This window comes from Rhipicephalus sanguineus, chromosome 3 (genome assembly GCF_013339695.2).
Source record: "Rhipicephalus sanguineus isolate Rsan-2018 chromosome 3, BIME_Rsan_1.4, whole genome shotgun sequence".
NCBI lineage: Eukaryota > Metazoa > Arthropoda > Arachnida > Ixodida > Ixodidae > Rhipicephalus > Rhipicephalus sanguineus.
Genome location: NC_051178.1, coordinates 230,774,065 through 230,796,227, shown reverse-complemented (window position 1 = coordinate 230,796,227; position 22,163 = coordinate 230,774,065). Strand labels below are relative to the sequence as shown.

The window sequence follows — 22,163 nt, the reverse complement described above, 5'->3', positions numbered from 1 at the left end:
CAGATGACCAGGCATCAGGAGGCTTTTCAAGGAGAAACCGCGTGTTAGTCGATTGCCCGAAAACGCCCAAGTGATTTACCGACCCTTTTAACTCATATTTAAACCTGTGTGCCTTAGTTGTAGTCTTTCTCATGTTAGAATCTGACAACGTCAATCGCTCAATTTAATCTGACTTTAGATATAATCAGTTATACTGCTCCAAAATATATACGCATGAGGATTTAATGATTTCAGCAATGATGACCGATAGCGACAGCTGGATTTACAGCCGCGGGAAGGACGAAGTGATGGACAGAACCACTTCGGTGTTGTGATTTCAAACACTGTCGTAATACAACGTGCATCACGCGTGCTATACTTTGTCGGTTTCGAGAATAGTTTGCAGAGAAGTGTTCTTCCTAATTACCATAAGCCTGTTCCTGTCCGCAAGGGCGTCCGCAGAACTCTTTAGAGGGGGGTGCACCGCGCGGGCGGGGGGGGGGGGGGGGGGAGGGTATCCAACACAGGTAGGTAGCCTTTCTTTCACTGCTGTGACATGACCGGCAAGATTAGTTGATAGTAATGTGTAACGTGCGAAGTTGGTTGGCAATCCTGAAGGCTGCTTCACACAGATACGTGGGACCTGTGTGTGCTAGTCGAGCTGTGTAGCTTGATTGATACAGCATATAAAATTATTATCCGAAATTCCAGTGGGGGGAGGGGGGGAGTAGCAGACGCCCAGCCTTGGACCCCCCCTCCGGTCGCCCATGCCTGTCCGTAAGATCTGTAAGTTGAGGCTCCGATGATCCATTTCCTCAGGGTCTCAATAAAGTTCATTCCCCTCTCTCTATCTCTTTCTCACGTTAGCGTGTGTTATAAAGCGTGGTGGGAGAGTGAAATAACGACCGGGCATCACGCAATGCAAATTACGTAACTAGTGGGTGATTTAAAGCTTCCAACCCATTACAAAAGGCTCAGTCATAATTCTTCATCGTCATCAGCCATCGCATCAAGAAACTGCACATAATGCCTTACAGATGGTACCTCGCTTCTCCGCAGAATGACGAGTAAGGTCGTGGTGGGTGCTTCCCATCTTCACAAAAATTATGATTTGTGGCGTAGTGGGTACGTTGCTAGTGCAGTTGTATTAGTAGCCACAAGAGAGTTTATAACGGGCTCTAGAAATGCCGCCCTTCGAGCTTTCGCTTTGACTGTGCTGCGCTTTCCGCGCAGGCCTGGAGTTTCTTTTTTTTTTTTCCTAAAAGAGCCAAGTCCACTTTAAGTGAAACTGAGAAAAATGCCGCCTTTTTGAACTGACAATGTCAGTTCAAAAAGTCCTGCTTCCAGAATGTTTTGCCATTGTGCTCCTGCCACCAGAATACATCATACCTATATTGCAGCTAAAATCTATTTAGCCCATTTAGCCCACTATCGTCGGTATTCATGAATAAAATTTGAGTTTGGCTCTTATAGATTGGAATATTTCATTTGAGCTGGTATGGCTACTAGTGATGCAGAACTATCGGTAAATTGACTATCGATAGTATCGATAGTTTTTTTTTTAAACTATCGATAGTGTAGACAAACTATCGATATAGTACTACTATCGACAAACTATCGATAGTGCAATCGGTAGTACCATGGTTAATATTACTAGCGATATTACTGCCACGCGTGTGTATTGATTTGTTTTGCTGTATTCGGGCTTCACCCAGAAAGACTGTTAGGAACGTTTGATGCAGACCGAGCCGTAACGTCAGCGAAGCTTCACGATTGTTTGAGATCATTCTATTAAGACTACGCGCCGAACGCGGAAAGTCAAGTTTATTCGAGAGCTTACGCGAACGCCAGCGATAACGTTGGAAGATTCGATGGCTGTATAAAAGGCGACGCGTTCCACCGATGATCAGATTACTCGACGGCCGACGACTGTTCTCGCCGCTATCAGTGCGCAGCCTGTACCGCTTGTATTTTTAGTTTTAATTTTGTTGGCACAGGATTGCCCAAATAAAGAGCTCCGTATTTCCCAGTCTTGTTGCAACATTCTTCACCGTCACAACCACGTGACAGTACTATCGATAGTGGTGTGAATAATGATGCTGTTGCGGGCCGGCCATATTGCCAAAGTATTTGCGATAGCCTACTATCAGCTTCGCTTAATTTATGAGCAATTCTCGGCGAAAGAAATTAATTATTTCCGCAGTGAAAATAGCGGACTATGTCCATATATAAATAAATAAATTCACATTCAAAAGCAGCCAGTTGCACCTTGCAATTAACAAATGTTGTTCATGATATTTTTTTTTATTTTGAAATCATAAAATGCAATATAAATTTAAAGCCGCGCAGTTCTACTGCATGTAACGCCTTCCTTCCCGCTACACCTGAATAGCTTGACTTTATGACCATGTGTCAGCGAAGCAATGAGGTGAAGAACAGAAGCATGTCAACTTCAGCCTGCTCCTCCGGCTCCACTATGTACCACGCGTGCGGGGAACCATGTTTATTCTGCAATGAGTTTGTGATGTTGATTTTATACTATCGATAGTACCATCGAATTTTTTACCATCGATAGTTCGATAGTGACTCGGCTATCGATAGTATCGATAGTATACCATCGATAGTTCTGCATCACTAATGGCTACGCAAAATAAGTCAAATGGCAGCGATTGAACGATATAGCAATATTTTGCGACAAAATTACCACCATGCTTGTGCATTCGTCAGTGCCATTCTTTGATTCAGGGCCGTAATGGCGATGACTATACTTGTAGAGCGAGTGGTCCTTCCAAGCAACAGGGGCACCATTCTGGACTGTCGACAGTGTTTTCCTGGTCTTGGCATCTATTGAAGGCCTTCAAAAAATGGTTAAGCTCTTATTCTTTTCAGCTTCTTTTTGTCTGGTTTTATGCCGCGCCGTTCCAGGGCACTTCTACTTCTTTAAGGATTGCTCAATATCTTCATTTCAGTTGTGTTCCATTTCTAATTTAACGTCTTGGAGCGAAAGAAGGACAGGGTACTGTAGCAAAATACCCCGAAAGACGCACTAAGAGGCATAAAGAAGAAGGAAAGTCGGCCTCTTACTCTTTATATTCGAGTTTTGTCCTACGACATCATGTCCTTCAGTAAGTGCCAACTCGCCCAAGAAAAAGCAATTGTATAACGAAATCACGATGGCAAAGCAACTAGGACACAAATGAAACAGAATGAATGCGGCCATGTTGGTTGTTTTGATCACGATTGTTGACACACTGCTGGTTTAATGGATCTGGCTCAATTTGATTCAAACGGGTACAGGATCTGGCACATTTTTGATTAGAAACTGCTTTTTAAAGGGACACTAAAGAGCAAAACCATTTTTCTCATATTAGTAAAGTACTCTTTCACGATACCAAAAACACCACGCTTGCTGCGAGAAGACGCTTAGTAAGCGAGAAAACACGCAAAAACAAAATGTGGGTGGCGACGCCACCTTGAAGTTTCCGCACCATTCACCGCGACGTCACATGTTTTGACGGCGCCTACTAGGGTCAGGGTCTACGTAGTTCCTAATCGGTAAAAATGAAGTACATTGTCCTCTGAGGGGGCCATAGACTCAACATACCAAGTTTGGGATAATTTTGTCCAGCCAATAGCACCAAAATACGATAAATACACTTTGAAATCCGTGACGTCACGCGGGGAGAGTCGGCGCGAAATTTAAAAATCAAACTTTGAACTTGATTTTCTCCTCTATTAATAAACCTATGATGGCGAAATTAGCGACATTACAGTTCTCAAAGCTTAATTTATCGATCTAAACCGGTTCATTGTTTCTCTTTAGTGTCCCTTTAAAGTTCACGTTACAATTATAAAGGCGTTTATTGACGGCACTAGTCGACGAAGCACAACGGCGACAGTCAAGACAGAGCGCGGACTCTGAGCGCGAGGAGCGTGCTGTCAGAGAAGGGGACGACCCACTAGAGAGCGCCCGAGAGGGCGACCCATTACATAGACTTCCAACGCTTCGTTACAATTACCCCGGGTACGAAAAAGGGAGCCGCCTGGCGACCTAACTGCTTGTCACTATGAGCGGGTCATGATAGGGCTTCAGGCGCTCCACGTTGACAATGTCGCGCCCTCGACGGCGCATGTCCGAAGATGGTTCAATGGGCTCGATCAGGTAGTTGACCGGGGATGTGCGTTCGACGACACGGTAGGGGCCGTCGTACTTGGGCAGCAGTTTGGAAGAGAGGCCAGGTGCAGTGGTAGGGACTGAGAGCCATACGAGTGCTCCAGGGCGGAACGTGGGCGCAGAAGTGGTGTTGTCACCGCGAATGCTCTTTTGCCGCTCTTGGTCATGCGTAGTAAACGTCTTGGCAAGCTCCCGACACTCCTCAGCAAGTCTGGCTGTGGCAGAAATAGGCGCACACTCAGACGGATCCGGCTTGTATGGAAGGATTGTGTCGATTGTGTGCGACGGGTGTCTGCCGTACAATAAGAAAAAGGGGGAGAAACCAGTAGTGCTCTGAGGGGCGGTATTATAGGCGTAGGTGACGAAAGGCAGAATGGCATCCCAATTGGTGTGATCGGCGGCGACGTACATCGAGAGCATGTCGCCGAGCGTGCGGTTAAAGCGTTCGGTGAGGCCATTCGTCTGCGGGTGGTAAGCAGTAGTTTTCCGGTGAACAACGTTGCACTCTTTCAGGATGGCTTCGACGACTTCCGACAAGAAGACACGACCTCGATCGCTGAGCAGCTCCTGGGGTGGACCGTGGCGCAGCATGAATCGGTGCAGCAGGAAGGAAGCAACATCGCGCGCTGTAGCCGCTGGGAGGGCGGCAGTTTCGGCGTATCGCGTAAGGTGGTCAACAGCGACGATGGCCCAGCGATTACCAGCCGACGTTAGAGGAAGTGGTCCATACAAGTCTATGCCAACGCGCCCGAACGGACGGTCAGGGCAAGGCAGAGGTTGCAGAACTGCCGGCGACAGGTGCGTTGATGTTTTGCGGCGCTGACAATCGATGCAGGAGCGAACGAACTTCTGCACGTAGCGGTACATCCCTCGCCAAAAGTACCGTTGGCGAATGCGGTGGTAGGTTTTCGATACCCCAGAGTGTGCGCACTGCGGATCAGAGTGGAACGATTCGCATATGTCAGAACGCAGACTGCGGGGTATTACGAGTAGCCACTGGCGGCCGTCGCCGTAATTGCGTCGGTGGAGGAGGTCGTCGCGAACGGCGAAATGGTGGGCTTGACGACGCAACGCGCGAGTGGATGGTGTTGCCGATGGATCAGTCAGCAGGTCTATCAATGAGGCGATCCAGTGATCCTTGCGCTGTTCAGTAGCGATGGTGTGAATGTCGATAGAAGAAACGGCATTGTGAGACACTGAGCTATGGGTATTGTCGTCAGGCAAGGGGGAGCGCGAGAGTGCGTCGGCGTCAGCATGCTGGCGTCCATTGCGGTACAGCACGCGGATATCGTAGTCCTGTAGGCGAAGTGCCCAGCGGGCGAGGCGACCTGAGGGATCCTTCAGTGACGACAACCAGCATAGTGCATGATGGTCGGTGATCACATCAAATGGACGACCATACAAATAAGGTCGGAATTTCGTAAGGGCCCAGATGATCGCCAGGCACTCCTTTTCGGTGACGGTGTAATTCGCCTCGGCTTTAGTAAGCGTACGACTTGCATACGCCACGACATATTCAGGGAACCCTGGTTTGCGCTGCGCAAGGACAGCGCCAAGGCCAACACCACTAGCGTCTGTGTGTACCTCTGTAGGAGCCGTAGGGTCGTAGTGGCGTAGTATGGGAGGCGACGTCAACAAACGGCGGAGCTTTTCGAAAGCGTCGTCGCACTCGGACGACCATGAATGGAGGGGCCCGTTACTTCCGAGGAGCTTCGTCAGAGGCGATATGATAGTCGCGAAATTTCGAATGAAGCGCCGAAAGTAGGAACACAGTCCTACGAAACTGCGCAGTTCTTTGACGGACGTAGGTTTCGGGAACTCGGTCACGGCGCGAAGTTTGTCTGGATCGGGGAGAATTCCGTCCTTGGACACGACGTAGCCGAGGATTGTCAGCTGCCGGGCTGCAAATCGGCACTTCTTTAGGTTCAGTTGCAGACCGGCGTCGCTCAAACGCGTCAAAACATGCCGTAGGCGTTGAAGATGGGTGGAAAAGTCCGGAGCAAAAACGACGATGTCGTCGAGGTAGCACAAGCACGTGTGCCATTTCAGGTTGCGCAGAACGGTATCCATCATGCGCTCAAAGGTGGCGGGCGCATTACACAGCCCAAACGGCATGACGTTGAATTCGTACAGGCCGTCGGGCGTGACAAAGGCGGTCTTCGGTCGAGCGTCGTCAGCCATAGGTACTTGCCAGTACCCTGAGCGCAAATCGAGAGATGAAAAGAATTCAGCGCCTTGCAGGCTGTCAATCGCATCGTCTATTCGCGGCAGTGGATACACGTCCTTACGAGTGATCTTGTTGAGTCGTCTGTAGTCGACACAGAACCGCACAGAACCGTCCTTCTTCGCAACAAGAACGACAGGAGACGCCCAGGGGCTGTTGGAGGGTCGAATAACATCGCGTCGAAGCATGTCGTCGACTTGCTCGGTGATTACACGGCGTTCTGTGGGAGATACGCGATATGGACGTTGCCGCAGTGGCAGGTGGGCGCCAGTATCGATGCCGTGCGTAACGGCCGAGGTGCGGCCGAGAGGCGTTTGAGCGACATCGAAAGAAGAGCGAAATTCTTCCAACAGGTCCAGAAGCTGGGAACGCTGGACCTGCGTAAGGTTGTCAGCTATGGTGGAACCAAACACGTCAGCGGGTGATGAACCAGACATCGAAACAGCACTGAGCGTACTGGAACTGCGGCCGTGCGTGTCATCGGGTTCGTCCATAACTTGTGCGTCTTCGAGGGGTTCCACGCTGCCGAGACATTCCCCTCGCACCAACGTAACACTGTACGGGGAGGGGTTGATTACAAAAATGGAGGTGCTTCCCTGAGTGATTTGAACGGTCGCGAAAGGCACCAGCAAGCCTTTCCTCGTGCAAACACGGTCATATGGCGAGAGGAGTGCAACGGTGTCGGATAGGCTGGCGCAATAGACTGACACCGCCGTTGACGAGTTTGCAGGCACTTTTATGTCGTCTTTGACGAGTACCTTGCTCGCAGCCGATGGACCGTCTGCCGGCGTCAAATTAGAGAATGGTGACAGCTCTATTTCGGCTGGTGCGCAATGAATGACGGCGTCGTGGCGGGAGAGAAAATCCCATCCGAGGATGACGTCGTGAGAGCAGGCAGGAATTATGATCAGTTCGACGACGTACATAGCGTCCTTAATCATGACGCGGGCTGTGCACACCGCTGTAGGGTGAATACGTTGGGCGCTGGCTGTACGGAGGGAGAGCCCGGGAAGTGGCGTCGTCACTTTGCGCAGTATTCGGCTAAGCTTTGCGTCCATAACTGATACAGCGGCTCCAGTGTCGATAAGGGCAGATGCACGAACACCGTCTACAAACACGTCTATCACGTTCGATGGGCTTCGCTGAGGGCTTTCACAGTTCGATCGCGTCGCAGCCCTTGCCTCGTGGACTGCGACGACTAGTTTTCCTGGTCGCGTGGGACCAGACGTGGCCGCATCGGGGACAGTGAGCGGCGTCGTGGTGACGGTGAACGGCGGGTAGAGGGCGCTGGGCGAGACGGCGGTGACATAGGCTGCGGTGAATCGTAATACGGGCGGCTCGACTGGCTTGGCATGGCTGAGGCGACTGGAGGCGACTGCACGCGATTGCAATAGCGGGCGACGTGACCGGCGCAACCGCACGCAAAGCAGATGGGGCGGTTGTCGGAAGTGCGCCATCGGTTGGCCGGGGTGGGTCCCATCCATGGCCCAAGACGCGGTGGACGGGGCGGCGGCTGATAGGACTGCATGGTGGGCTGCAGTCGTGGCCTAGGAATGACGTCGGCGTACGCAGCCGGCACACTCGCCTGGCGTACGACTTCGGCGTAAGGATGTGGGGCAGACACAGGGATCGCTGGGGGTGGCCTGGCTACAACTTGCGCGTAACTGAGTGGCGCAAGCGCCGGAGGTGGCTGGTGGTATTCTGGCATGACCTCCGCAATTTCCTGTTGAATAGCGCGGCGTAAGGGAGGCAGCAGTGTGGTCGACGGCTGTTCAACATGCTGCGACTGAGGCAAGGTCAGTAGAGAAAGCTGGCGGGCAATTTCCTCGCGTACAAACGACTTGACCTCGGCGAGCAAGCCCGAGTGATCAGAAATGGCCGACAAGCCAGCGAGGTCGGCGTCGCGTGATGGAGGTCGACGGGTCAGCAACCGCTGCCGGCGCAGCTCCTCGTAGCTTTGACAGAGCGTGATCACCTCTGTCACGGTACGAGGGTTCTTGGCGAGCAGCATGGTGAAGGCATCGTCGTCGATGCCTTTCATAACTTGTCGGATCTTGTCAGACTCGGACATGGTTACGTCGGCCTTCTTGCACAAGTCGAGGACGTCTTCGATGTAGCTGGTAAACGAGCACCTCCACCAAATTATAAAGGCGTTTATTGACGGCACTAGTCGACGAAGCACAACGGCGACAGTCAAGACAGAGCGCGGACTCTGAGCGCGAGGAGCGTGCTGTCAGAGAAGGGGACGACCCACTAGAGAGCGCCCGAGAGGGCGACCCATTACATAGACTTCCAACGCTTCGTTACACAATCACGAATTGCTCAATTTTGATTACAAGTGTTTTAAAAGTGAAAGATACTTAAGCGTGATTCATGCTTCCGTGGAATTTAGCCCAGTTTCGGTTTCTAGATTTGGCTCTTCAAAAAAAAAAAAAAAAAGAAAAGCCACATACGTTGTTCTAGTGGCACGAGCACCCAGTGACACTGTTTTTCTGCCGAAGACTTCCGGTCGAGAACTCACGTCCGATTTCCTTCTAAAAAATACAAATCGATGCTTCTGGTTCAAGTTAAGAGTTATATGTTTAATATATAGAAGATATCGGAGCGTAGCTTTACTTAAGATAATGACCGATTAACTGTCAGGATATTTAATAAATATTAATTTATTGAGTTTACTGAAAGATTGGGAGCAGTTGGTATGGTTGCGGCATCTGGCGGAGCACATCTCAACTATGCGATTCTTTCTGCGTGGCCTCTGAGAATCGCTTCGGCAGCGCGCGGAGCACAAAGTTAATTTAAGGAATACACCAGGGCACACGAATGCCGACGCGCGAGTACCACTATACCAGACACTTAAGTCAAGAATTCGGGTCACCTCCAGATTTTTTTTTTTTTTTTGCCAAGATGTTGACACTATATACCATTATGTGTGACCGCTTTTTGTTGCGGGCTAGGCTGGCGTTGTCGTCTATATACGTGCTTCTCTCTATTCTTTGACACAGGGTGATAGAGTACTCATGGCAAGCATCTTCTCTGAAGTGGACAAAACACATTGTGAGACACATGATTTTCTCAGTAACAAAAAAAATAAATAAAAACTCACGTGGAACCTACAGCCATGTACAGTCCTGAGCAAATTGAGATGGAACAATGAAATTACATTTTAAAAGTCATAGCGGCTAAACGAGGCTGGCAAGCGCAAAAGTGTTCATACCATTAAATGCACAAGCGGAAACATATCTCTTGTGATTCAATAGGTCACATTCATATCTGTACATTACAAGTAATCGCTGATTAAACAAGAATTCAGTGTTCCCTCTCATATCGTTTACGACTGTACAGGTTGTAACGACCTTCGGAGGTAATGTTTCCATGCTACAAAACGCAGGAACGTAAAGTCAGCCCCATATTAAAACCCATAACAAAGTGCGCTCTCTCGCTCTGTCTATCGCTCACGCGCACACGTTTGTGTTTGCGAGTGTGCTTCCCAGCATCATGAAGAGACATTACCTTATAGTATGAGACTTGTACTACGTTACACACGCAGGCTATTTTTTCGGTTTCGCGTTGCCTTCTTTGAATAGTGCTTTGCGCGACTTCTTATCAGGCTCCCTCACGATGTTTGAGCATAATAATAATTGTTTGGGTTTAACGTCCCAAAACCATTCGTTTGAGCGTTACAAACAAAAAAAAATTACACCATCTCCCGCTAAAGGGGACCATGAGCAACACCCTCTATGATGAGGCGATGCGAAGCCGGAGCACTTGCACGATCGCGTTCCGTTGGCGTTCGTTGGGCATGCTACCGACCTCGCGTCGTGGAACGCGAAGAGGGACGCTACGCGCGTCGTATCTTCCATCTAGCCTGGCCGTTAATTCTCACAGGGCGAGCGGGGAACGCGGTCGACAGGCGGGCGAGAGGCGGGCAGCGTAGGAGAGGAGAGAGTAGAGGAGGGGACGCGCATGCGCTCGAGCTCATCGCGGCGTTGCGCAGGAGAGAATTTCGGCATGTCTAGCCCGCGTTTCAGAGGAAGAGTGGAAAGGGTGAGAGGAGAGGGGTAGTGGAGAGGGGTATGGGAGAGGGGTATGGGAGAGGAAAAGGGGAGAGGGAAAATGAAAAGGGGAATGGGAGAGGGTGAGTGGAGATGGGAAGTGGAGAGGGGAAGTGGAGAGGAGTACGGGAGAGGGGGAGGGGAGAGGGTAGAGGACATAGGGAATGGTGAGGGGGAGTGGAGAGGAGGTGAGTGGAGAGAGTATGCGCATGCGCAGTAAGGGTGGTCACGCCGCACACCACCACCACCACCACCGGATTGAGCTCCGCCTTAAGATACTTCGCATCTAAAAAAAGCCGGCAGATCCCACGCATTGTGGGAATCGATGTAATGCGAAGCAGCCAGCAAAGAGCTGCATACATCGTCTTGTATGTCATTGAGGAAAATGCGTGTAATGGTTTTCATGTGAACTCCTATTATTTATGTTCGTCACACAGTAACGTCGCGCAATACCAACTTCGGGGTCGATCAAGCTAGAGAAACCGCCCCCAGCGCCCCATGAGCGTGGCACGCAAGTCATGCTGTACATGACATACGTATCATGACTTTCATGTTAACTCGTGTTATTTATGTTCCTCACACGGTCACGTCGCAAGATACGAATTTTGGTGTATATGAAGCTAGCGAAACGGCCGCCAGCGCCCCATGAGCGTGGAACGTAAGTCATGCTGTGCATGACATGCGAGTCATGATTGTCATGTTAACTCGTGTTTTTATGTTCGTCACACAGTCACGTCACAAGATACCAATTTTGGTGTATATAAATCTAGCGAAACCGCCGCCAGCGCCCCATGAGCGTGGCACGTAAGTCATGCTGTACATGACATGCGTGTCATGATTTTCATGTTAACTCGTGTTATTTGTGTTCTTTACACAGTCACGTCACGCAGTACCAATTTAGGGGTAGGTCAAGCTAGCGAAACTGCCGCCAGCGCCCCATGAGCGTGGCACGTAAGTCATGCTGTACATGACATGCGTGTCATGATTTTCATGTTAACTCGTGTTATTTATGTTCGTTAAACAGTCACGTCATAATATACCAATTTTGGTTATATAAATCTAGCGAAACCGCCGCCAGCGCCCCATGAGCGTGGCACGTAAGTCATGCTGTACATGACATGCTTGTCATTATTGTCATGTTAACTCGGGTTTTTATGTTCGTCACACAGTCACGTCGCGCAATACCAATTTCGTGGTAGATCAAGCTAGCGAAACGGCCGGCAGCGCTCCATGAGCGTGGCACGGAAGTCATGTACATGACATGCGTGTCATGATTTTCATGTTAACTCGAGTTTTTATGTTCGTCACACAGTCACGTCGCGCAATACCAATTTCGGGGTAGATCAAGCTAGCGAAACTGCCGCCAGCGCTCCATGAGCGTGGCACGTAAGTCATGCTGTACATGAAATGCGTGTCATGATTTTCATATTAACTCGTGTTATTTATGTTCATTACACAGTCACGTCACAAGATACCAATTTTGGTGTATATCAAGCTAGCGAAACTGCCGCCAGCGCTCCATGAGCGTGGCAAGTAAGTCATGCTGTACATGACAACGCGTGTCATGATTTTCATGTTAACTCGAGTTTTTATGTTCGTCATACAGTCACGTCGCGCAATACCAATTTCGGGGTAGATCAAGATAGCGAAACTGCCGCCAGCGCTACATGAGCGTGGCACGTAAGTCATGCTGTACATGGCATGCGTGTCATGATTTTCATGTTAACTCATGTTATTTATGTTCATTACACAGTCACGTCACAAGATATCAATTTTGGTGTATATCAAGCTAGCGAAACTGCCGCCAGCGCTCCATGAGCGTGGCACGTAAGTCATGCTGTACATGATATGCGTGTCATGATTTTCATGTTAACTCGAGTTTTTATGTTCGTCATACAGTCACGTCGCGCAATACCAATTTCGGGGTAGATCAAGCTAGCGCAACTGCCGCCAGCGCCCCATGAGCGTGCCACGTAAGTCATGCTATACATGACATGTGTGTCATGATTTTCATGTTATCTCGTGTTATTTATGTTCGTTACACGGTCACGTCGCAAGATACCAATTTTGGTGTATATAAAGCTAGCGAAACGGCCGCCAGCGCACCATGAGCGTGGCACGTAAGTCATGCTGTGCATGACATGAGTGTCATGATTGTCATGTTAACTCGTGTTATTTATGTTCGTCACACAGTCACGTCGCAAGATACCAATATTGGTGTATATCAAACTAGCGAAACGGCCGCCAGCGCACCATGAGCGTAGCATGTAAATCATGCTGTACATGACATGCGTGTCATGATTTTCATGTTATGACTTGTCATTTATGTTCGTCATACAGTCATGTTGCGCCATACTAATTTTGGTGCACATTCAATGAACCAAGCGACCAGGAGAGCACAAAGTCGTAGGCGGCTAGATAGATAGATAGATAGATAGATAGATAGATAGATAGATAGATAGATAGATAGATAGATAGATAGATAGATAGATAGATAGATAGATAGATAGATAGATAGATAGATAGATAGATAGATAGATAGATAGATAGATACGCTCAAAGTCGCAGAAGTTCGCTAAGAATGCTTCGCATTTAAAAATCAGAGCATATCCACGGAGTGAATGATGATGAGTGGGCGAAGCTGCGGAGGTTCATCGGTAAACCGTGAATCTTCCGTGAATTCTGCGCAGTACATCATCACCGACGTGAGATCGGGCGCGTTTATACTAAAGGTTCGATGAGTTATGACGACTTGCAGCTCACTTTAATTTTACATGTACGCTGTGAATTTTCATTGTTTAGAAAACCATTGCTTTAGAAAACATCTGGCGTCTTTCGTTAAGCAGCTGGCGTCTTTTCGTTTTGCTTTAGAAACATCTGGCGTTCTTTCGTTTTGCTTTTACAAAACATCTGGCGCCTTTCGTTGGTTTATTTCATCAATCAACGGCGTTTTGAACAAAATGTTTATTGTTTAATCACGCACAGGAGAAATCTCACCAGGCACTACCTTGGAGGTAAACAATGGCTGCTAATGGGAATGAGAGACAGAAGAAGTCGGCTTTTAGCTAACACTTACACTTCTACTTCTACTAACGTTTCCTACTGGAACATGCCAATGGCTGCTAATGGGGAATGAGAGGCAGAAGAATTCGGCTTTTAGTTAACGCGCACGCTGCGAATTTTTTATTGTTCAACAACGCACAGGAAAAATCTCCCACCGGCACCACCTTGGAGGTCAAAGCGTAAGACTGGTTACGCACTGCGACTACTACGACTACGACTACGAGGGACGAACGGGTGCCGCCTTAAGCCCCTAATGAGCGCGGCGCATAGGGCACGCGGTAGCGACCGTGCCTGCAAATTATGCAACGGTTGCGCGGTGCGAAAACGGTTTAACAATAAAAGAGAAGGCATCATGCAGACTTGCACACGTTACAGAAAACAAGTAATCGATTACAATTGCAATTACTTCCTTTAAAATGTAATTGATTACAGTGCTCAATTACAGCCCCAGAAAGGTAACAGCATTTACAGAAATGTAACCGATTACTTTGCGTTACTTTCCTTCAAAATATTATTGCCGTAACAAAATAACAAAATAACTACAACGAACTGCTGTGGCTTACATGGTAGAGAGAAGGCTGGAGGCTTGTGTGAAGGCTAGGAGGCTTACTGTGGCTTCAGTTACATAGTGCAATACGTTATCAACTTTGAACAGGAGTTGTTTTAAATGCGAAGCATTTCTTAGCGAACTTCTGCGACTTTGAGCGTATCTATCTATCTATCTATCTATCTATCTATCTATCTATCTATCTATCTATCTATCTATTCTATCTATCTATCTATCTATCTATCTATCTATCTATCTATCTATCTATCTATCTATCCTAGCCGCCTACGACTTTGTGCTCTCCCTGGTCGCTTGGTTCATCGAATGTGCACCAAAATTAGTATGGCGTAACATGACTATGACGAACATAAATGACAAGTCATAACATGAAAATCATGACACGCATGCCATGTACAGCATGATTTACATGCTACGCTCATGGTGCGCTGGCGGCCGTTTCGCTAGTTTGATATACATCAAAATTGGTATCTTGCGACGTGACTGTGTGACGAACATAAATAACACGAGTTAACATGACAATCATGACACTCATGTCATGCACAGCATGACTTACGTGCCACGCTCATGGTGCGCTGGCGGCCGTTTCGCTAGCTTTATATACACCAAAATTGGTATATTGCGACGTGACCGTGTAACGAACATAAATAACACGAGATAACATGAAAATCATGACACGCATGTCATGTATAGCATGACTTACGTGGCACGCTCATGGGGCGCTGGCGGCAGTTTCGCTAGCTTGATCTACCCCGAAATTGGTATTGCGCGACGTGACTGTATGACGAACATAAAAACTCGAGTTAACATGAAAATCATGACACGCATATCATGTACAGCATGACTTACGTGCCACGCTCATGGAGCGCTGGCGCAGTTTCGCTAGCTTGATATACACCAAAATTGATATCTTGTGACGTGACTGTGTAATGAACATAAATAACACGAGTTAACATGAAAATCATGACACGCATGTCATGTACAGCATGACTTACGTGCCACGCTCATGTAGCGCTGGCGGCAGTTTCGCTATCTTGATCTACCCCGAAATTGGTATTGCGCGACGTGACTGTATGACGAACATAAAAACTCGAGTTAACATGAAAATCATGACACGCATATCATGTACAGCATGACTTACGTGCCACGCTCATGGAGCGCTGGCGGCAGTTTCGCTAGCTTGATATACACCAAAATTGATATCTTGTGACGTGACTGTGTAATGAACATAAATAACACGAGTTAACATGAAAATCATGACACGCATGCCATGTACAGCATGACTTACTTGCCACGCTCATGGAGCTCTGGCGGCAGTTTCGCTAGCTTGATATACACCAAAATTGGTATCTTGTGACGTGACTGTGTAATGAACATAAATAACACGAGTTAACATGAAAATCATGACACGCATTTCATGTACAGCATGACTTACGTGCCACGCTCATGGAGCGCTGGCGGCAGTTTCGCTAGCTTGATCTACCCCGAAATTGGTATTGCGCGACGTGACTGTGTGACGAACATAAAAACTCGAGTTAACATGAAAATCATGACACGCATGTCATGTACAGCATGACTTCCGTGCCACGCTCATGGAGCGCTGCCGGCCGTTTCGCTAGCTTGATCTACCACGAAATTGGTATTGCGCGACGTGACTGTGTGACGAACATAAAAACCCGAGTTAACATGACAATTATGACAAGCATGTCATGTACAGCGTGACTTACGTGCCACGCTCATGGGGCGCTGGCGGCAGTTTCGCTAGCTTGACCTACCCCTAAGTTGGTACTGCGTGACGTGACTGTGTAAAGAACACAAATAACACGAGTTAACATGAAAATCATGACACGCATGTCATGTACAGCATGACTTACGTGCCACGCTCATGGGGCGCTGGCGGCGGTTTCGCTAGATTTATATACACCAAAATTGGTATCTTGCGACGTGACCGTGTGAGGAACATAAATAACACGAGTTAACATGAAAGTCATGACACGTATGTCATGTACAGCATGACTTGCGTGCCACGCTCATGGGGCGCTGGTGGCCGTTTCTCTAGCTTGATCGACCCCGAAGTTGGTATTGCGCGACGTTACTGTGTGACGAACATAAATAATAGGAGTTAACATGAAAACCATGACACGCATTTTCCTCAATGACATACAAGACGATGTATGCAGTTCTTTGCTGGCTGCTTCGCATTACATCGATTCCCACAATGCGTGGGATCTGCCGGCTTTTTTTAAAGTAGTCGCCGCTGATTCTTCCACGTTTCCTAGTTAAGAGGTCAGCTGCTACACTGGACACTCTCGATGCATGCGCTGAAGGGAAGGGTGGTATTATAACGCAGGAACACCTTACGCACCAGCTCGTAGTTGCGCAGAGGTCATGTGCTTAGATTTAGGTGCACGTTAAAGAACCACAGGTGGTCGAAATTTCCGGAGCCCTCCACTACGGCGTCTCTCGTAACCACATCATCGTTCTGGAACGTAAAACCCTCACAATTATTATTATTAACAATATTTGCTAGTTAGGGGGCTTATGGAGGCGGCGGATGTAGAAATTCCTTCATACCGTCGTATGAAAAAACTTCAGGACAGAAAGAGAGCGAATATTATAGAGAGGCTCTGGCCTGCTACTGTACACCGGGACAGGGGATGAGTAACCTATATAGCATAGATACATCCTGTCACACGCGCTGTGCAACATTCGCCAAAACACGGGTGCATGTGAATAGCATATTTGTTCCTCTACCTGCAAACAGTGTATTCCGATTGCCTTACTGTAATTTCATGCAGCTGGAAGAGCAAAAGGTGCCTGAACGCGACAGAGGGTGAGTGTGCTTGCAAGTGCTGTTGCAAGGTGTATGAGTGAAATTGTCGTTGAAGTACGTAGTGCCTATTCGCTGATCTACAAAACTTCAGTGACTGAAAAACTGGGTGCTATAGCTATTACTAGATAAGCAAGAAATCAGTACCCCCGAGACAATGCTGGATGTCGTCATATATATAGCGCTATCAGGGCCACAGAAAAAAGAAGAAAAAATAATAACGAGGTAGCGTCACGTGATTCCGCTAGCTTCTGCTGAAGTCCCCAGATTCCTATAGGGACTTTAGCTTCGGCAAGCCAGCTTTCTCTGACGCCGCCACTCCCCGCTCCTCCATGCATGCTTGGGACAGACTTCGATGTAGACACGGCGGGAACTGAATGCAAAGTAAATTGTGCGCGGTCAAAACACACACACACACACATATATATATATATATATATATATATATATATATATATATATATATATATATGTAATGAATAACGGAAACAAAGAACGCGAAAGACGTTAAGTGTGGCAGTTCATAAAAACACAATGAAGTGTCAACGTACTTATGGCCAGTGGTCGCCGTTGACTATAGTATATCGCTTTTCGGGTAACCGCATGGTGAGCTAAGTCATCAGTGTAATGTCGATGCTCGCTTATTGTGCAAATAGAACGTTTTCCCTCATTCGAACGTCGCCATACTTCCTGAATACGAGTCCACACGTTTTATGTAGGTACAATGAACTTGCGCCATGTTTAAACATCAGTTAATAGTTCAGCGAGATGTGGCCCAGAGTTCTTTGGTAAATTAATGGGTTATTCATAATTGCGAACAGCGTTGTGCGTACACACAGAGGTGTATAGATGGCTTGCATTGACGTCAGTGAAACCACCATGCTGGAGCACCAGCATGTCACATTAATGCTATCAAAACATCACTTGCAGGCTGTTAATTATTCATGCACAGAGACACTCCTGCCACGTAGTTTTCACATTGACGCATTTTCTTTGTCATAAAAACCACCATCGCGGAGTACCAGTACATTCAGAAGCTGCGTCCATGACGTCACGTGCAAGCTATCTATGCAATTCTGGCCGCATTGTTTCTAAGCCGATGTGCCACGACTTGCGTGTCAGCGACATACCCACTCAGAACTACGACTCTGACGAACGATGCCGTTATGTCTGGCAGCCAGCTCATATTTTTTTAAGGTAAGGGCCAGTTAACTGACAGGATAATTAATGAAAATTAATTGAAAGAGTTCATTGAAAGAGCATATGCGGTTTTCTTCTGAGCAACCAGGACTGTTGCGGCACCTATTGGAGCAGAGGTCAACCACGCGCTTCTTTCTACGTGTCCTCTGAGACCTGCTTCGGCAGCGCGACGAAACGCGAAGTTAATCTAAGGAGTATACGAGGGCACTCGAACGACGACGTGCTAGTGCCACTACCAGACATCTAAGTAAAGGGCTAAAATCTCCTCCCCCCCCCCCCCGTCATTTTTGTCCAGGAAACATGGCAAGGTACTGACGGAAGTCGTCGTCTACTTAGCGAGTGCGCAAGAGTACCGCAGAAGGAACGACCCCAAAGTAACGGCAAGTATAACGAGTAGAGCGCTGTAATGCAGCTAATTGACCCGATCTCTTCAGCGTTAACTCGTTACGTTATTGTCGCTTGGTCGTGACGATCCATGATGGGGCCCTGCAACACTACGGATCGACTGCTGCATAAACTTTTAGAATCCGTCAAGTACGAGCGGAGTTACAGGGATTGGTCGCACGTTTCAAGCGCTTTCTCTCTCCTCTCGTACTAGCGAGCGCGCTGAAAGCTACGCAGGGAGTGGGATGACAGGGGGGCAAGAAGATGCGTCTCTTCTTCGTCAGCGTGCGTCATGTCGTTGAGCACTTTCTTTTCTGTTTTTCTTCGATCACGCGGCTTACTTTCAGTGTGTTCGCGAGCGCTTGCGCAGGCAGCTGGCGGCATACCGCGGCGGCCACGGTAACTATGCCGCTCACGATGCTCATATCAACCAATTTCCACGGACTTTGTGCTTATAACGTGGTCATTATGGGTATATGGCATCATTTGTCGAGAGAAGGGGGAGCGATTTCTTGCTGACTTTGAGAATCGATTGTAAATTACATGTCGCGTGCTGCGCTATAATGTTTGGCTCGCGTGTTCTCGGGAGCCTCGACTACCGATCGGCAGCGTTTTCTGACCATGCTGAAAAAGTGTTGCAGGGCTCCTTTAAAGGAAAATAAACGACGCTTGTCACTGTTCTGTCAAGGTGTTTATCGTTAAGTGTTGACTCCACCAGTGCTTCACGCACCCCTCTATGCGCTTGCTCTTGCAGTGTGCGTGTTCATATACAGAAAAATAAACCGAAAATTTTCGCAAGAGTGTTCCAGCCTGAACCCCCCCCCCCCCCCCCCCCCCCCGCTGGCTACGCCTATGTACAAGGGACATAAACTTAAGGATTAAACTTATCTAGGGAAAAACTTCGATGGCCCATATTCTATAAGTATGAAACCGTAGATACGTTTTTACAAGACGACCGCAGCACCGATTTAAATTAAGTTTGTTGAGATTTAAAGGGGAAAATGCCGTTCTTGTGTAGCGATTTGTGTCGTTCCAAATCCTGCGCTAAAACGCGCAGCTGCGTTAATGCAGGGGCGTAGCCAGAAATCTTATTCGGCGGGGGGGGAGGGGGTGTTAACCCCCCCCCCATCCCCTCTTGGCTACGCCCCTGCACTAATGTGAAACCTGAGGAAGTGCCCTAGCGCGGGCACGCAGCGATTCCCGTTCTTAGAGTTTCCAGTGCTTCGCTTTCCAAACCGCCGATGTCGTCAATGTTTGAAGAAAGCATGCAGGGTTTCTCCGGCACAAGTGCAATCTTGCTAGTGAGATTCTCAACCTCGTTATGCGACATGCGCGCTACTTTTTCTGCGCTTTGTCGACTTCCTGCTTGTTACGGCAGTTGAGATACCCGTCGTCTGCAGCGAATTCCGTCAGGTTGTTTCCTCTGTAAGTGGTGCGATCTTGTATGCATTCCAAATAAGCACGGAGGCGTGGCATTACATCCAGCCGCACGCGAACGGCCAATGTGAACCGCGACAGACGTCACGGCCCTGCATTGACCAATAGCATGCGGCTGGATGTAACGACACGCCTCCTTGCTTATTTGGAATGTGTACAAGATCGCACCACTGAGAACGCCGGTGGGAGGAGCAATCGTGCTTTCGGCGAGGCGGTGGCGCCATCTTTTGTGCGACACGGGAGTCAGGTGCATGTCTCTGAAGCGTTTTTAGCGACTTTAAGTTAATTATTGCGATTATTTCTTCGTTATCTCTGTTAATTATATTATCTTAGACATCGTTCGTTTATTTTAAACAGGTTTTCAGCATTGCTAGCCTTGTTTTCGGCCTGTATTGACCACTTCTTTCTGAGCGTGATCACGTCGCATGGGATTCATGCAAAGACGACAAGTTGGGCCCCTAAAGAGCTACGTACTTAAAAAAAAAATGTCTCTCATATTAGTAAATCATCCTTTCACAGAACCAAAAGCGACCCTGTTGCCGCGAGATGCCTCTTGGTAAGCGAGAAAGCTAGGGCGCCTCGATGTCCGCCGCGGTGGTGTAGCAGTTACTGTGCTCGGCTGCTGACCCAAAGGTCGCGGGTTCTATCCCGGCCGCGGCAGTCCCATTTCGATGGAGGCGAAATGCTAGAGGCCCGTATACTGTGCAATTTCAGTGCACGTTGAAGAACACCAGATGGTCAAAATTTCCGGAGCCCTCCACTACGGCGTCCCTCATAATTATATCGTGGTTTCGGGACGTAAAACTCCAACAATTATTGTTAGGACACCTCGATGCCAGCGTTCCTTCGTGCGAAGGAACGCTGGCATCGAGGCGCCCTAGAGAAAGTGCGCAAAAAGAAAATTCAGCTGGCGACGCCATCTTGACACGCTGTGACGTCACAGATTTCGACGGCGTCTAAAAGCGCCTGCGTACGTATTAATCGGCAAAAAAGAAGTACATTGTCCTCAGAGGGCCAATTTTCATGAAATTTTGTTGAGACAATGTGGTCTTAATGCGAAAAAAACACCTTACACTTCGCGACGTTCAGATTCAGAGTATTCGGTGCGGTATTTAAAAATGAAGCTTTGACTGTTTGCTATTTATAAACATATGATGGTGAAATTAACATCAGGGTTTTCAAAGAATTATTTATCCATCTCGAATTGATTAATTCGTTCACTTTGGTGACCTTTTAAAAACTGATATTTAGGCGACTCTAGCAGAATTTTGATGTATGACCAAGAATATTTTTTACAAAAATTGTCAAAAATTGGTTAAGTAAAGCAATAGGACTAGATGTATAAATTCATAACTTTTCACTCGGAAGATATTGCAGTTACGTAAGTGGCATCTATTAGAGCTACAAAATCTATCGAATCTTTCTGCTTAAAGTAAAACTGTTTCGCTATTTACTAAGTCATAAAATCTAGTGGTGGACAAATACGTAAACAGTGGGTGGATGCTCGAGCCGACGTTACGACAAGTGGACTTGTCGAAACGTCGGCTCGAGCACCCAGCCACTGTTTACAGATTGTTTCATTGCAAGCTTTCATCTTCCCGTTCCTGCCATTTTTTTGAGAATCTAGTGGTGTATCTCAGAGCAGTAAATAAAAAATCTTGTTGGCTTAATATGTGTTACAAAAAGGGGTTTACAGAATTGTTACTGCTGAAGTAACTGGAGCGTAAAAAAAAATATCTGTTTATGCAGTCAGAAGATTTTAAAATTTGACTTTAAATGTAACAATTCTCATAAGATTGATTGCAGTTGTTGGCGAGGAAAACAATTTCTATGGTCCCATGTGCATAGCCCGGACCCCCGTCCACTTCCCCACTTGAGATAAATACACTCGAACCTCGTTATAACAGTCACATCTGCCACGAAAATAACTTCGTTATATCCGAAAATTCGTTATAAACGTTTATTTGTAACACTAGCTATGACAAGACTATTCTTCATTTACTTCGTTGTAACCGATAATTCGTTATATCCTTGTTTGTTATATCAAGGTTTGAGTGTACGTCGATTGAGCTAAGCGACTTGTTGTCATACTACACATCATAGATGTTGCCACATTTTCATTTTGCATTCAGTAAATGTTTCCGCTGCGTCGCAGTCCCTGCAGCATTGTGCAGACTTCGTAATAAGTTGAACTCCTTTATATGAGGCGCTGATGTAACAGACCAGTGGGTATAAGAGAGAAAAGTGGGCCCACA

The 22,163-nt window shown here is 47.6% G+C and overlaps 2 protein-coding genes across 2 annotated transcripts in view; one reads left to right on the top strand and one right to left on the bottom strand.

Moving 5' to 3' along the window:
* The window catches only part of LOC119386375 (zeta-sarcoglycan-like), a gene marked incomplete at its 5' end in the record, with an annotated part of 259,967 nt that overhangs the window by 104,518 nt on the left and 133,286 nt on the right, over nt 1-22,163 (bottom strand). The window lies entirely within an intron of this gene.
* LOC119386377 (degenerin-like protein unc-105) overlaps nt 1-22,163 on the top strand; it is a 37,964-nt gene that overhangs the window by 15,174 nt on the left and 627 nt on the right. The window contains exons 8-10 of the mRNA XM_049414326.1: nt 9,380-9,431; nt 16,856-16,890; nt 18,383-18,467. Of these exons, the coding sequence (XP_049270283.1) occupies nt 9,380-9,431; nt 16,856-16,890; nt 18,383-18,467 (172 nt within the window). The remainder of the gene's footprint in view (nt 1-9,379; nt 9,432-16,855; nt 16,891-18,382; nt 18,468-22,163) is intronic.